The sequence below is a fragment of the Poecilia latipinna genome, unplaced genomic scaffold, assembly GCF_001443285.1.
Source record: "Poecilia latipinna isolate Pla-1442-1.1 unplaced genomic scaffold, P_latipinna-1.0 Scaffold157, whole genome shotgun sequence".
Taxonomy (NCBI): Eukaryota; Metazoa; Chordata; class Actinopteri; order Cyprinodontiformes; family Poeciliidae; genus Poecilia; species Poecilia latipinna.
The window spans coordinates 588,154-602,467 of NW_015112773.1; the positions used below are offsets into that span (position 1 = coordinate 588,154).

At 41.4% G+C, this 14,314-nt stretch overlaps 1 protein-coding gene across 1 annotated transcript in view; it reads right to left on the reverse strand.

Moving 5' to 3' along the window:
• Positions 1–14,314, reverse strand: part of dner (delta/notch-like EGF repeat containing) — a 57,997-nt gene that overhangs the window by 9,210 nt on the left and 34,473 nt on the right. The window contains exons 2-7 of the mRNA XM_015029582.1: positions 10,650–10,997; positions 9,667–9,764; positions 6,765–6,928; positions 5,146–5,294; positions 3,249–3,402; positions 1,947–2,060 (exon numbers count right to left, since the gene is read on the reverse strand). Coding sequence (XP_014885068.1) covers positions 1,947–2,060; positions 3,249–3,402; positions 5,146–5,294; positions 6,765–6,928; positions 9,667–9,764; positions 10,650–10,997 — 1,027 coding nt within the window. The remainder of the gene's footprint in view (positions 1–1,946; positions 2,061–3,248; positions 3,403–5,145; positions 5,295–6,764; positions 6,929–9,666; positions 9,765–10,649; positions 10,998–14,314) is intronic.

Here is a 14,314-nt window from a genome sequence, read left to right on the forward strand (position 1 = left end):
CAAAGACAAAAAAAAGCTTTTTTTCTTTCTTCTCAGCTTAACACACACACACGCACACACACACACAGGCTCCCAGTTAACAGAAGGAAGCCTATTTATTCTTGCTTCTGGCTCTAAAACCTACCACAATGTTACATTTTAAATTTAGCCATACAGAATATCTGTTTCTGACTTCAGGCAAACTACTAATACAATACACTCACAGTTTCGTGGAAAAAGTATCTGATAAGAATACTGTGGAGCCCGCTGAGTTTTAAATAAACCCGCACACGTCCCAGTGAATCATATGAATGACAATTAAAAAGGTTAACCGTTTACTACCCCTGAAGTGGTGGTCTCAGTATAACTGCTGAACAAGTCAAAGGGCTGCACACATCAGAGTGGCACATCTACATGTTTCAGATGTGCCTCTAGTGCAGCTCCCCTGATTTGTGCAGCAGACAAAAGTATTTGGTCAACTCTCCCTGAATTAAAAAGAAAAGAAGAGAGGAGAGGGGATGTTATTGCAACATGTTCAAACCTGAAATGTCCGAGTGCAAGTAGAACAAAAAATAGCCCACACCATGAATGCTACGAACACGCAGCGCTGTCCATGGTACTTAAAGCTGGAAGCCAATTTGTGTTGATCATGTGTCCAGACATCACCATCTACAACAACTCTTTGAGGAATCTGTTGTTTTTATTCTATTTTTTTAATCAGAAAATATGAAGAAAAAAAACATATTTTCTGAAGCTTTTATTGGCAATGACAGTAGTAATTTTCCTTGGTGTCTTCTCAGCTTTTACTGCCAGGAGTTATGAGAAATCAGTATTTGTTTATGGTGAAAAAAAAAAAAAAAACACTAGCAGATCTTTTTTTAAAAACAGAATGAAAATGTGAACGCTGCGGGGCGATTCCACTGCAGGAGATAAAAATGCGGCTCCTGCTGGCATCGCTGGCAAAGTGATCACAGAGCTGATGCATCTCTGATGACAGCTATTATGGAGTTGTCATGACTTTATTGCTCATGTGTGTGTGTGTGTGTGTGTGTGTGTGTGTGTGTGCGCAGAAACACTGAAGCATCATTTGGAGATTATTCACAGGCATGGGAGGAGAACAGTCATACTGGCACCGATGGAAAACATTTCAACATTCATTTATTTGGTTCAAGGTCCATATGTTTTTCCAGAAGTGGATGACAAAAGCATTTAATTCTCTTGGATTTTATTATTTTTTTCTTACTAACCTGTTATCTAACAAAGTCATATTTTCTTAAAAGAAAAAAAAAACTTACAGAAACGTGGCATTGCTATCGCTGTTTCTTTAATGCCAGCTGAGTAGATTCACAAACAGTGGATCAGAGCTTCTCTGTCTCATTGGGGACACTGCTGTCTGGTCAGGTGTTCCAGTTTAGCCAGCACAATACTGGACTGACTATTGGGAATTTCAACTTATGCAGCTCGTCCAACAATGGCACTTTTCCACTCCTGCCGTTTCTTATTTTTGTGCCTCCTTTCATTGTTATCTGCTGCATTTTCATGTGAACACAGTCACATGCACATGGCTGAAACTAATTGCAAACCCATGTGCTCTAGTTGTGGGGAGTGGGGGGGGGAATGCATAAGTTTTGCGGTCACAGATTTCCCCAGAGTGGCTGATGCAGGTCGCTCAGCCTATGAAGACTAATTAGAAAGGAGGAGGAAGGTTTAAATTAAGCATCAGAGTGGCATAGATACTCTAAAACATGCAGCAGATACTCAACCTGGCAAAAAAAAAAAAATGCCAGATGCTGTTTTAGAGCGCACAAACATGCAGCATCTAGACGTCTTTTCCTGCTTAACTGTTAAAAATAATATTCATATCGAATCCCACAAACTCCATTTTTCTGGCAGAGACTCTAATGCTTCCTAGTTTGTTTACTTCACATCCACACCAAATATTAGTTGCAGAATAATTGGCTTTTTACCTTCGGGACAGTAGCACCTGGGTCCAGCCAAGCTGCTGAAGCAGGTGGCTCCATTCTTACAAGGCTGAGAGAGGCAGTGGTCAACCAGCATTTGGCAGCGCTCGCCTTCATAACCTGGCAAACAAAAACAGTCCCACAAGATTGCTTGATGTTTTTAAGCAAAAAAACAAACAAACAAAAAAAAGACGACTGACTTTATTTTATTTTGTTTATTTATTGGATGATATTATTGGTGCTTGAAGATCACCAATATCATCTGATGTATTTCTAGTGATTTGACTTCCTGTCTCACAAAAGTCCAATTTATGATTTTTGTATGATGGTACAGTTAGTAATTTGTTTTTGGGTTTTTTTTGTTTTTTTTTCATTTAGGTCTGTAAACATGTCTTTGTAAGGGAGATAACTTGAATTAATTATATAATTTCTATTAGTGGAGGTACACCAAAAATGTGAATAATAATAATAATAATAATAATAATAATAATAATAATAATAATAATAATAATAATAATAATAATAATAATAATAATTTTTATTTATAACGCCCATATATAACATTTTAACATAACTCATGTTTTGATGATTTCTACCAACATTTATGTAATGAGGCTCATTTAAAAAAGGAACTTAATAAAAATTATGTGTAATTTTTTTTTTCCAAAATGTAAATCACCCCAGTGTACTGTGCATTTTTATTCTAATACAAACAGAGAAATTACCATTAATATTAGTTAATAAATATTCTAAAGCTTCAGAAAATGTTTTCTCATGAGCCACAATTTAAAATAAATGTATTTTTGTGCTGTCAGAGAATAATCTTGCACATTTGAAATCAGCAGATTCTTCCGCACATGTTCTGAATCATCATATGAAAATTTGAATTGTTGCCTTTTTAGCATCTTGGGATTACTAAACTTACAATCCCGGATTATGTGAACAATGCATAGATGCTATTTTTGATATAACAAGAAATTATTTTCTTTTTTTTGTAATTTGTAATTAAAACTCCATGTGATGTCTGGGGACATTTGATCAACTTTTCAAAGTGGGCTTATTAGCACCTTTAGCAGTTTCCCTTTGACATTTACTACCCTGTCAGGAGACATTGTTTTGAAGTCCAAAACACCCAAACCCACACGTAAAAATTACTTTCAGGATGAAAAGTTCACCGTCTCTGATCTCATGAGAGATTTTCTGAAAGCCAAGGAAGAGGTTAGAACAAACACAAACCACGGAGTCGCACTCTTAACAATCACCTGAAGGTAAACCTATTAAACACATGTGCAATGCATCAAAGCGTACCTGGTGGGCAGGTACATGTGAAGTTTTGCCCCTCGCCACCTTGTCTGACGTCAGTGCAGGTGGCGTTGTTCCAACAGGGCCGGTGGTGGCAGGCGTCGAGCTCTTCGCAAAAGATCCCGGTGTAGCCGTCCTCACACTCACAGAAGAAAGTGCTCTGCAGGTAGAAATCACACGCGTTAAAGAGAAGAACACGAGTCTAAAGGCTGCAAAACGATTCAGAGACAAAACGCTTCAATCATCAGGGACGCACTTTGACTTTCTCAACCAGATGCAAAAAAAAAAAAAAAAAGAGACTGAATCTGTTCAGATGACGCCGGCGAGGCAGCAGGTCTGAGCTTCAAGATTATGTTTGCTTCTTTTAACTGAGATGAAAATTATCAGTATTACTTTCAAGAGCATCTGACTAAATTACAACGTTCGTGCTTTTCACTCTTTGTCTCATTGCAACCACGACCTTCACTGCGTTTTATTCTGTATTTTGTGTGGCTGGTAAATTAGCTCATAACTGTGGAGTGGATGGAAAAGGGCACCTATTTTTTTAATTACTTTTCTAAAGAATAATCTAAAAAGTTTGGTAGCGTATATGAATTCATCACGTCCAAGTCGCTGCTTTGTGGAACCAATCTTCACAAGCGTTTTGGAGTGTCTCTACCAGCTCAGCGCATACAAAAGCTGAAACATTCGCCTCATGCTCTTTTCAGAGCAGCTCAGGCTCGGTCAGAGCCGACAGAGAGCGCATCTGTGGGTGGAAACGTCCAAATCTTGTCACAGACTTTCAATTGGATTTAGAACTTTCCTGGGGTTTCCAACTCTAATCCTCAGAGGCCAGTCTGTCCCTCCTGCAACACCTGAACCAAATGACCGAATTACTTCCTCAGCACTTCATCAAGTTCTGCAGAAGCACGCTGAAACAAGGATGAGTCTACATGTTGTAGGACAGGACAAGGACAAAAGACACGTGGACATCCTGCGATTGAAAATGTTCTGTCGTATCATGCATAGAGGTTGTTATCCTGCAGTCTCAAGTCCTCTTCAGTGACTTTTCTGTATTTATTCATCAACTATGACCTATTTCCTCGTCCCTGCTTGAGACAAGTATTGCCACATCATTATGCTGCCACCACCATCTTTCAACAAGGAGAACGGTGTATGTGCAGCCTCTTGTAGCTAACAGGGAAAAACGTTACATTCATATGTGATCTAACCAGAGCGCCTTCTACCACTATCTGACTCTTTGATGGTCCAGAAGTTGAAACTGGAACAGGATGGAGCAAAAGTAAGGCACACAACTTTTCCACAACTTCATTCCGGATTTGTCTGCGTTGTCCCTTGGTTTGATGCTGATGCTGTTTGTTCTCCGTCGCTCTCCAACAAATCTCTGCGGCCTTCGCAGAACATCTGGATTTATATTCAGACTAAATTACACAAAGTTGGACTTTCTTTACTTATTGACTGGACCAGAGGGTTATGAAGGCAAACTGAGCATTCAAGACGGTCTAAAAATTTAAAATGGAACAAAACTGAACAGAAACATTTTTGTTTTATTCATTCAGCTCAAGTAAACTCACATTTGTATGAATTGTGCTCATTTTACAGCTCTGGATATGACAGTGAGGCCTTCAGTTAAACCATTAAAAAAAGCACAAGCCCTTGTGGTGCCACAAGCCCTGTTGGAGCTTGTGGCACCAACAGGGCTTCTTACTGATTTATTTTTTTTCATTAAATAGCATAAATAGTAAGAACATTATGTGCTGTAAGTCATCCAACAAGAGCAGGGAGAGCTGCTGACCGCTGAGAGAACAGAGCGATTCTCCTTGTGCGATGTAATAAAATGATCAGGCCAGGGAACGAACACTTTAGACTGCAGCGAACCTTCGCCGTTTCTGTGAATCCTCACCTCCGACAGCTGCGTGACGCATTTCCCTTTCCCAGAACACTGAGGATCGCTGAAGCTGCTGCCGGGCTCCACGCAGCTGCTGGCCTTCACCGTCAGGTTGAGACGCAGCGTGACCTCCGGGGTCGTGGGAGCGCCAACACGGATCACGCCTTCGGGGGAAACAAACGCTTTTGTGGGTTTGAAGGTCTTAAACAGTTGCTTCACGTAGATACTGATGTGAAAACAAGTCAGTTTACCTCGACACAACAAGGAATTTAACAATAATTTAAAATAGCTTCCCTTCAAGACGCATTTATTCGCGTGTTTGTCATGCTGTAGCTGTTAAGTGTGATGTAATTTGCTGGGATCTTTTTGGAGCTGAATACAAAAGGGCCACACATTTCTGATCTTTCTTCCAATCCCACTGTAAGCATCTGAAAATACGCTTCCTGGTCTCCAGATTTAGAAGTGTACTTTTGCTCCTTTGTACACACTGAGCACATCGACTGCCACGAAAAAGCATCAGGTCGTCTTCACAGTTTCACAGAGTTACTACGGCTCCCCTGTAGATGAGTCAAAAGACAAATGAACGCAGGCAGATCTCTAACATGTTCTCCGGTAAAGCCTCTCCCTTCATCTCAAAACGTCTCTTTTATTATGCGCTCAATCAAGCCGGACAGCTTTGCTGCTGCTCGGATAAAAATAGCTCCGTAGTAAATATCAGGTGCCGTTTTGCAGCACCTGACCTGAACCAATGAGCGGGACGTCCGCCGCTGATGGAAGCGGTGACGTCAGCCTGGCCTGACCAATGGGGACGCTGACAGCTCTGTGCGCGTTCCCCCGTCCTCCCCTGACTTGACGATCATTAACCCCAATGACAATGAAATTTGGAGCTGCAGAGTCATTGCGGCTTTAAACCGTGAAAGCTCAGAGAACATGAATTGTTTTCACCTCAGGTGTGGTAGGCATTGTCTCGTCCTTCTCACGTGTGCAAATCCCCCGAATGAGGCACCAAAAATGAGTGTGGACGATTTTGTTGTGAACATTAGTCACACGCAATTAAGCCTGGCTGGCATCCGAAAGAACAAAATGCATTCAAGCCGATTGTTCCTCACAGTTTGACCTTTCGTCTGTCCTCGTGCGTCCTTTGTCTCCTCGTCCTTCCCTGTAATCCCTTTCTGCCTTGCTGTCTCTGCTTTGCTCCCCTTCTTTATCTGAATCCCTCTCTCCCGCCCTGCATTTCCCCTCTTTTCCTCCTGATTTAACTCCATCATTTTCTTCTCTCCGTGAAGCAGAAGAGTCGAGCGCCACAGAGGTAGCAGACGTGAAGGTCAGCTGTTCGACAGGAAGTGAGTGGAAGTGAAAAGTACAAGCATTTTTTTATTTATTTATCTACGTTCAAAGGTTATTGGCTTATTTGTTTGGCTAAAATGTTATTTTTATGTTATTTTGTCTTATTTCAGGTGTACTCAGATATTTTCACTATACACTAGACAAAATAAAAAAATACTTGGTAAGATTTTGTATGTTTGCAGTGCAAAGTTCTGAATGCTCAATGACCAAACACAATGACCAACAGATGTGGGGGGTGTTTCGCGTTGCAGGTTGTCCTTCGCTATCTGCAGTGAGGAGAAACTCACTGAGGAAGTAGTTCTGTCCCAGGGGCAGCAAACGGTCTGGTACCACCAGGCCGTCCGGGGCCTGCAGAAACCATATGGTGGTGCCGTTCAGAATAGACGAGCGGAGGAAACCCTCTTCACTCACACGCCACAGCACCGGAGCTCCACTGGCGTTCACCAGCACCCTGGTGACAGAGGAAAGCAAAAGCATGAGGGAAATCAACAAGCAACTGGAAGCAGGAGGAGAGTTCAGTGATTATTGACTCTGTCGACTTGGTCCAAAATGCAACTTTTCAGCCTTTTGATAGCAAAATATTGTTTTAGTCTGCATCCTTTTTTTTTTTTTTTTTTTGTTGCAAAAGACGTGTGACAAATCAAAACCTCTAAAAACAAAAAAACCTAACGTTGTGTAAAGGGTGTATACAGAAAACCTCAAGGGTCAGTATTCTGCCAACGGGCTCTTCGGCGTGAGGATGAAGCCTGAGATGCAACCAAAGACTAAAGTGAACCAGCTGTTTTTGTTGAAGAGGGAGGAAGGAGTCGAGCAAAGCTGAACTAAGCTGGATCTTCTCGCAGAAAGCCCTCGTGAGAGACAGACAGGGGAGTAGAACGTAATCTGTCAGCTGCAGTTGCAAGAAAGATTCTCAGAAAGCTCGAGTGAAGCTGCTCACAGCTAAACGGCGTCGAGAGCCTCTCTAGCCTCCCTCCTGCACTGAATTAATCTTTCCCATATTAACCAAAACAAAATAAAACAATATGTGATTATCCTCTTAGCCCTCCATGTTGTGCACTCGGTCTAATGAGTGTTTACAGCTGATAAGAGCCGTGAACATTATCGCCGCCACGCTGATTTTCCGACGACGCGATGCGGGCAGAAAGTGCAGCGCCGAGGAGAAGGAGGATCGGAAATTTGAGATGTGCTAAAACGAAAGACGAAATCTGACATCAGGGAGGGAATAATTGATGTAACTTTATTATCGACTAAGTGGAAAAGCAAGCCTGAAAGCTGTGGTCCAGAATATATTACAACACACATTTAACTTTCAAATTAAAGAAAGAAGACCACATGTGGGCTGATGCAATAGTTGCCTCAAGTGCCACAGAAGAGATGGAGCAAAACTGAAACTGAGGCAACGTGACTGAAATAATAACACTGCGGTTTGGTCACTTGAAGGTGAAGTTTTCTTTTTTTTTTTTTTTTTCTGCCATAGCTGTAAGAAAATAACCATCTGTAACTCAGACTGGCTGAATATCTACGGCTACTTAAGGTTCGCGGGAGTCATAATTTATTGAGGAATAGATCTCTAATAAGCCGCAGTAAAATCCAAAAATAATAGTAATAAGGTCTGACAAAAAAATAAAACAAACAAACTCTCTTTAGCAACAACATCTTCATGATTCCAAAGACTTTTGGGAAATGTTCAATGAACTATTCAGACAAAAGTGACGCTTTTTAGAAGGTCACATTTGATGTAAATCTAAGACAGCATTTCAGGCTCAGGTCATCACACTGACAATCAAACATGGTGGTGGCGGTATAATGCTTTAGGGCTGCTTCATGACTACTTTCTGTAATTGATGGAACCATGAATTCTGCTCTCTACCAGAAAATCCTGAAGGAGAATATCTGACATTAGTTTGTGTTCAAAGGGACAATGACCCAAAAGTCCAACAGCATGTCCATCTATGGCTAGCTCTAAAATAAATCCGACTGAGATGACTTGACGCGGCATAAAATCTTCCACAGTAGTCGGCATTTTGCTCATTGGGAATAAGCAAAGGGCTCGACCTTATTTATGGCACCACCAGTGGAAACACACAGTTAGTTTGGGTTAGGGAGAAATTACTCGTTTGATTCCCAGCCTGGGCTATTTACTGAATGTCTTCCCCTTTTCTCTCTGCTCTTCATCCTGTCAAACTACTAATGAATAAAGGCCACAAGAACCTTTCAGAAATGTGTGGGTTCAAGAAAAGCTATCTTGACTTTTCTCACAGGACTTCAACCACTACTCCCTTTTCGCTGAACCTTTCAACACTCTGTGTCCGTCAGACGTGTTTTACAACTATCTGCTTTTCTAATTAAGCGCCACTCGGCGGTCATTGCGGCTCTGGACGGTGCTAGATGTTAGTCTGAAAAAAAGTCTCCTCAGAACCAGCATCACGGTTCATTATTCAGGGATTATTGTTGTGTAATCAAAAAAGCAGGAAAACAGGGCAGCGGAGGCTGATTACCCCCCAATTCGCAGCCTTTTGTCTGGGATCATCAGCAGAGCCCTGCGCCGTGCCTCTCATGTATAATGAGAACGTCAAGGGCATCCAGCAATCACCTCGACCACTCCTTCTGCATAATTCATTGAACTCCTGTTTACAGGGCAGCTGTAGCACCATTTTTGGACAGTCACACTCCTAATAAATTGAGCGCACCTGTGCTGGCACGACACAGTTGGGTCGCAGGGTTTCAAATGAAAGGGTATTAGTGACGCAACCTTCAAGCTGAAAAATGTTTCCAGCGAAAGTTGCTGCAATGGTAAGTATGTAGATAAAATAATGTACACAGCAGGCTCTATTTTTATTTCTTCTGTCGAATAATTATGCAGACTCTGTATTTTTATAAGGTACATTTTGGTCAGGACTACCTATTCTCGGGTTGCAGCAGAAGAATCTACAGATTTATAGATTACACGGGGCTGGCCAGCGACTTCCCTCTTATGCACCTGAATGCAGCTCGTTTTTAAAAGTTAGAGCAATCAGTTGTTGAGGAACTTTCGCAGCAACAGATTAATTAGGTGGTCATCTCCAGGCTGGAGTTTAAACTGCAGCTGATGTGCACTTTAAAGCAAGAGGAGGATGGCTTTTCTCAACTTTTTCCTATGTTTAGAAGGGAGCTGCCGGTTTTTTAAGAACTTCGTGATATTCCTCTTACTTCACGGCGGTTTCTTCAGGCACCTCCAGAGACAGAGTCAGGGTCCCTGACGTCAGCTCACAGAGCTCAGGGCTCACACAGTGCAGACCCTCGGTGACCTGAAGCACAAACCATCACATTTTCAATATTTAGTCCTAAACACATTTCTTTAAAGGTTTCAAATCATTAAAAGAATTTCAAAAATCAAACAAAGATAACTTCAGGGTGAAAAAAAAATTATCTTAAACCAATCTGTCAATCTGTGAGAAAGTTATTGTCCCCCTTTATTAATTCACAAGTCGCGTGTTGTGTAAAATCGGGAACGTGTCAGGCAACATAAAGCAGAATAAAAGATCTAAAAAAACCAGCATGTCATATGCATCGGTCTCAACAATTTCAGCTGAGAAACAGTTTCATATATTTCAGTCTTTTAAGTGTTTCAAGGTCCTTCTGCGGCTTTGGGATTCCAGAAAACCAAAAGAGTTATTGTTGTCAAATGAAACAATAACGACGGCAAACTTTCCCAGGAGAGATCGGTCTAACAGAATTACTTCAATAGTGAATTGGCAACACGCCCAGGAAGAACAGCACCGAGGGTCCCAAAACATTTCAGTTTTAAAATTCACTTTTCCAGACTGAAATTTCTTGACTTTGCGGAGCAACTTTTAATAACTCCAATTGCTCATTATGAACATTTGCTGTCTGTGTAATATGGCTGACCACAGGTGCTGGTTTTCAGCCTCAATTCTAAGTTTGGAACTGAGGCAAACTTAGATCAGCTTTTTGTCAACATTTGTAACACTTAGACTTAAAATATACTGCGTAGGCTGAGTTATTCTATACTGAAAACAGGATCTAGTGTAAAACTTTTAGAATAAGAGTATTATGTGATGTGGAAGTGTGATTGTCTTGGACTGCTTTGTTGCTGTTAAGATCAGGACGACTTTAAATTAATGAAACTGAATTTTACTCTAACCAAACTGGAGCTGAGGAAATGCTCTCACCCTGTCTGCATCCCACTGCACAACCAGCAGCCTCTGCCCGGGCTTGGGCTGCCACGGCTGCAGGGTGGGCGGCGCCGGCGTGGTGGTGGCCGGGACTGTGGTTGGCTGCTGGGGCGGAGTCGTAGCCGTCGTTGTGGAGGTCACCGGTGTGGCCAGCTCGGGAGCGGAGGGGGTGGCCGGGCCCCAGTCGGCGGCGGGCGGCAGGTCCAGCAAGATCTGATCGCACCTCTCTCCCTCGTAGCCTTCTGTGCACTCGCACGAGTAGGCCGGCTCGCCCTCCTCCCCGCCTTCGCTCCGGCTGCAGTTTCCATGGAGACAAGGGCTGCTGGCACAGGGGTCTGTGAAAAACTGAGATAATGGAGAAAATAAACAACAAAAACACATAACAGAGAACACAGCGGAGTCAAAGCCAGAGGAGGAAACAGGAGGAAAACACGTTATCGTGCTACGTTCATCACCGCTGTTTTCAGCCCCGCGCCTTGTTTGAAAGGTTTTTACTGCGGAGGCAGAAAATATAAAATTGGGTTTCACACCAGAGCTGTTACTAATAGCTAAAACTGCAGTATCTTCTTATGTGTACTTCTAAAATTACCAGTGTTTACCATCTTGATGCAGTCCATACGGTGTCTATGAGTTGTTTTTAATCTCCTTTTGAATTAGTTATTTCTCAGAATATCTGTTTCTGCAACAAGGCTCTTTGAAGTGCACATTTAATCATAATTTAGGAGAAACACAAAGCAGATAGGTTTATTTTTTGTTGTTGCTGTTTTTTATTATTAGTTAAAGATTCGTGCATTAAAAAAGAAAGATGTCAGAGAAAAGGGACGGACTTATATAAGAATCATGTATGCTGGAGACATTGGTGAGCATGGAGGCACTAAGTGGAAGAGGCTGGATTTCTCCACACCAACGAGCAACAAGCTACGGATTCACAAAAAGCTTGTTTTTGGCCCCAGATTATGAAGCAGTTGGAGTCTAGGATTGGAAACAGCTAAACCCGAGGAAAAACGAAGAAACACTGTTTATGCCATGGCCACTACAGATAGCTTGAGAATGAAGAAAATGCAAACATCACAGAGATAACCGCAGCTGGAAGAAATGTTTTCTTTTACTGCAGGTTTTACATATTATGTCTCCCCTGCATGTAAAAGTTGGAATTGTTTGACTGCTGCAGACAATTGGATTTAAACATCAGTTCTTTCTCTTTTCTTCTGTCCACCACATGTGTCGCGTTAGCTTGAGTTCACTCTTAGGGCCAAAGGGCACGTTGTTGCTGGAAAATTAGTTGCAGACTCTGGACTAAAAGAGTTCAACCTCAATTACAAAGAAACACAGGGTGATTATGTGGAGAAAAGTGAGCCTTTACAATCACTACGTGGTTTAATGCAAGGTATCCCGGCGGTACAGGTCTGAAAGGAAGTAGCTGAGACAGCAGTGGAGCGGGGCATCTGTCTGAGTGTTCCCAAAATGTTTGTTTTGAATTACAGTTTTTTTTTTCCACAAGGTTGTAGTTTATACCACTGGTATACTGGATTTGAAATAAAGCTTATAAATCTCTCTATATGGTGCCAGTTTGTCAAGTCTCCAACCTACTGCTCTCAGACAACATTCCAGTCCCGACTTCTTCCTTCTCACAGTCACTGTGTTATTGCTACTTTAGTCTTGAGTAGCTTGTTATACCAGTATTTCTCCTTTGAGAACAAAACAACAAATTCAGAACAATAAACCCTTGAAAAATACCACAGAATATATAATATTCTGTATCCCTGCTTTAGTGTTCTGACAAACTAATAATCAATGGTATGCCACTATCATAACTATAATTACATCATTTTACCTCCATAGAAATAGTCTGTTTTTTTAATAACGGTTTCTACTGTATAAATACCATCATATTGTGACATTGTGCTATTTGTCTTTATAAGTTATCATACAATGAGAATCTCTAATGCTGGATTATCCTCAATCTATACACTTACATTTTCTTCTAAATTGGAAATTTCATCCACCACGGAGCACAGAGGAAAATGCTCCCTGACAGCCTCCTCCATGCTGGTTTCATCCATAAGTAATGAATCGCATTTAGAGAAAACCTTCTGGTTCTTATGCTGAAAATGAGACGTGACAAAACTCACTGCTTGAAACTGTTGTCTGCTGTTTGGCTTAAGAACGTCTGTAATCCTGTTCTTATTAAGTGATGCGTTCTTTGTCGGAGCAGTAGAGCCTCCAACGAAGCATCTGAAGCTCCAGTGGCCAAAATAAAATCTGAATAAAGTGGGAAAACAAACAAAAAGCCTAGAATGCGGAGAGAGAAAAACAGAGATGTTGCAGTGATTCGGAGAGTGAATCCTGCCCCTGCTCCCTGCTACGTACAGATGCGAGCTCGTGAACGAACGCTTGTGAGAGAAACGGAGTGGCGGAGCAACAAAGACTCATTAACAGTCTCTTCTCTCTATGGCCAGAGTCACAGCTCATTAGTGCTAATCTCTCTGTGAAGCTTCCCCTCTTTGCGACTCTGACAAACTTTTTTCATGTTTTGACAGTCCGCTCTCACTCGCGCACAGTTCGATGCTCCTATCTGTCTAAAATGGTCAACCTTTAGAGGACAACAACAACACAGTCTTCTCTAGGTTACAGAGAGTCCTAGAGTCTGACTCGTGACCGTTTGTCTTGCGTCTCTCCAGATTGGTCTCTAAGCCACAGTCCGTGTCGATGTACAGCCACACGTAAAGGTTAATGCCAGGAAGAGTAAAAAAAAATTTTTTTGAAGCTTATATTCCAGCGTCTTTACAACTTGAGTAAACTTTTGTTATTTTCAGAGAAATTTTTCTAGAGCACAATCATGGGAGTAAAACCTCCAACCAAGAAAATGAGCAATTCAGTCTCAACAAACCACTATAGCTATTGAACAACAAATTCCCTGAATATCCACTATAGAAGATTACTGGTGACCAGGAAGGGCCACCAGTCTTATCGACTGGCAACACATAGACAACAACCCCGCATGCATACACTCAGGCATCAGGACATTTCACACTCCATAAAAACCTGAACCTGCCCCAAACCAGCTGCAGAGAGCTGCTGTTAACATGACGAAAGCAACTAATCAGGGTAATCAGGCTGCTTTGAAACAGCACAGACTATTTAGAATAATGTCGAACCTTGAATTTTCACACAGAACCTGACGACGTGCAGTGGGGAAAAATCAATTCAGACATTCTCCTTTTGAATAAAGTGAAAACTAGACGTGAAATGAATTTCTCTTCATGCTCAAATCCTTGGCACACTGCAATATCCTATTTTGACAGACATTCGAAAATAAAAAATATTGCTTTCATTCTAAATTTGCCAGCGGTGTGAATAACTTTTGGATTAACTGTATATTTAGCAACATGTCTGATGCATTGAGTGTACAATTTTAGAACACACAGCATACATTTCCCTCTGTATGCACTGAGATTTTGGTTGGTGTTAGAATTGATGCATTCAGACTTGTTTCTGCATCATCCTAGATTTTTATTCATTTGCCCCTGGCTCTGGCAAAACATGTGAATCAATTCCATCTAAGCAGCTGATAATATCCCCTATATATATATATATATATATATATATATATATATATATATATATATATATATATATATATATATATATATATATATATA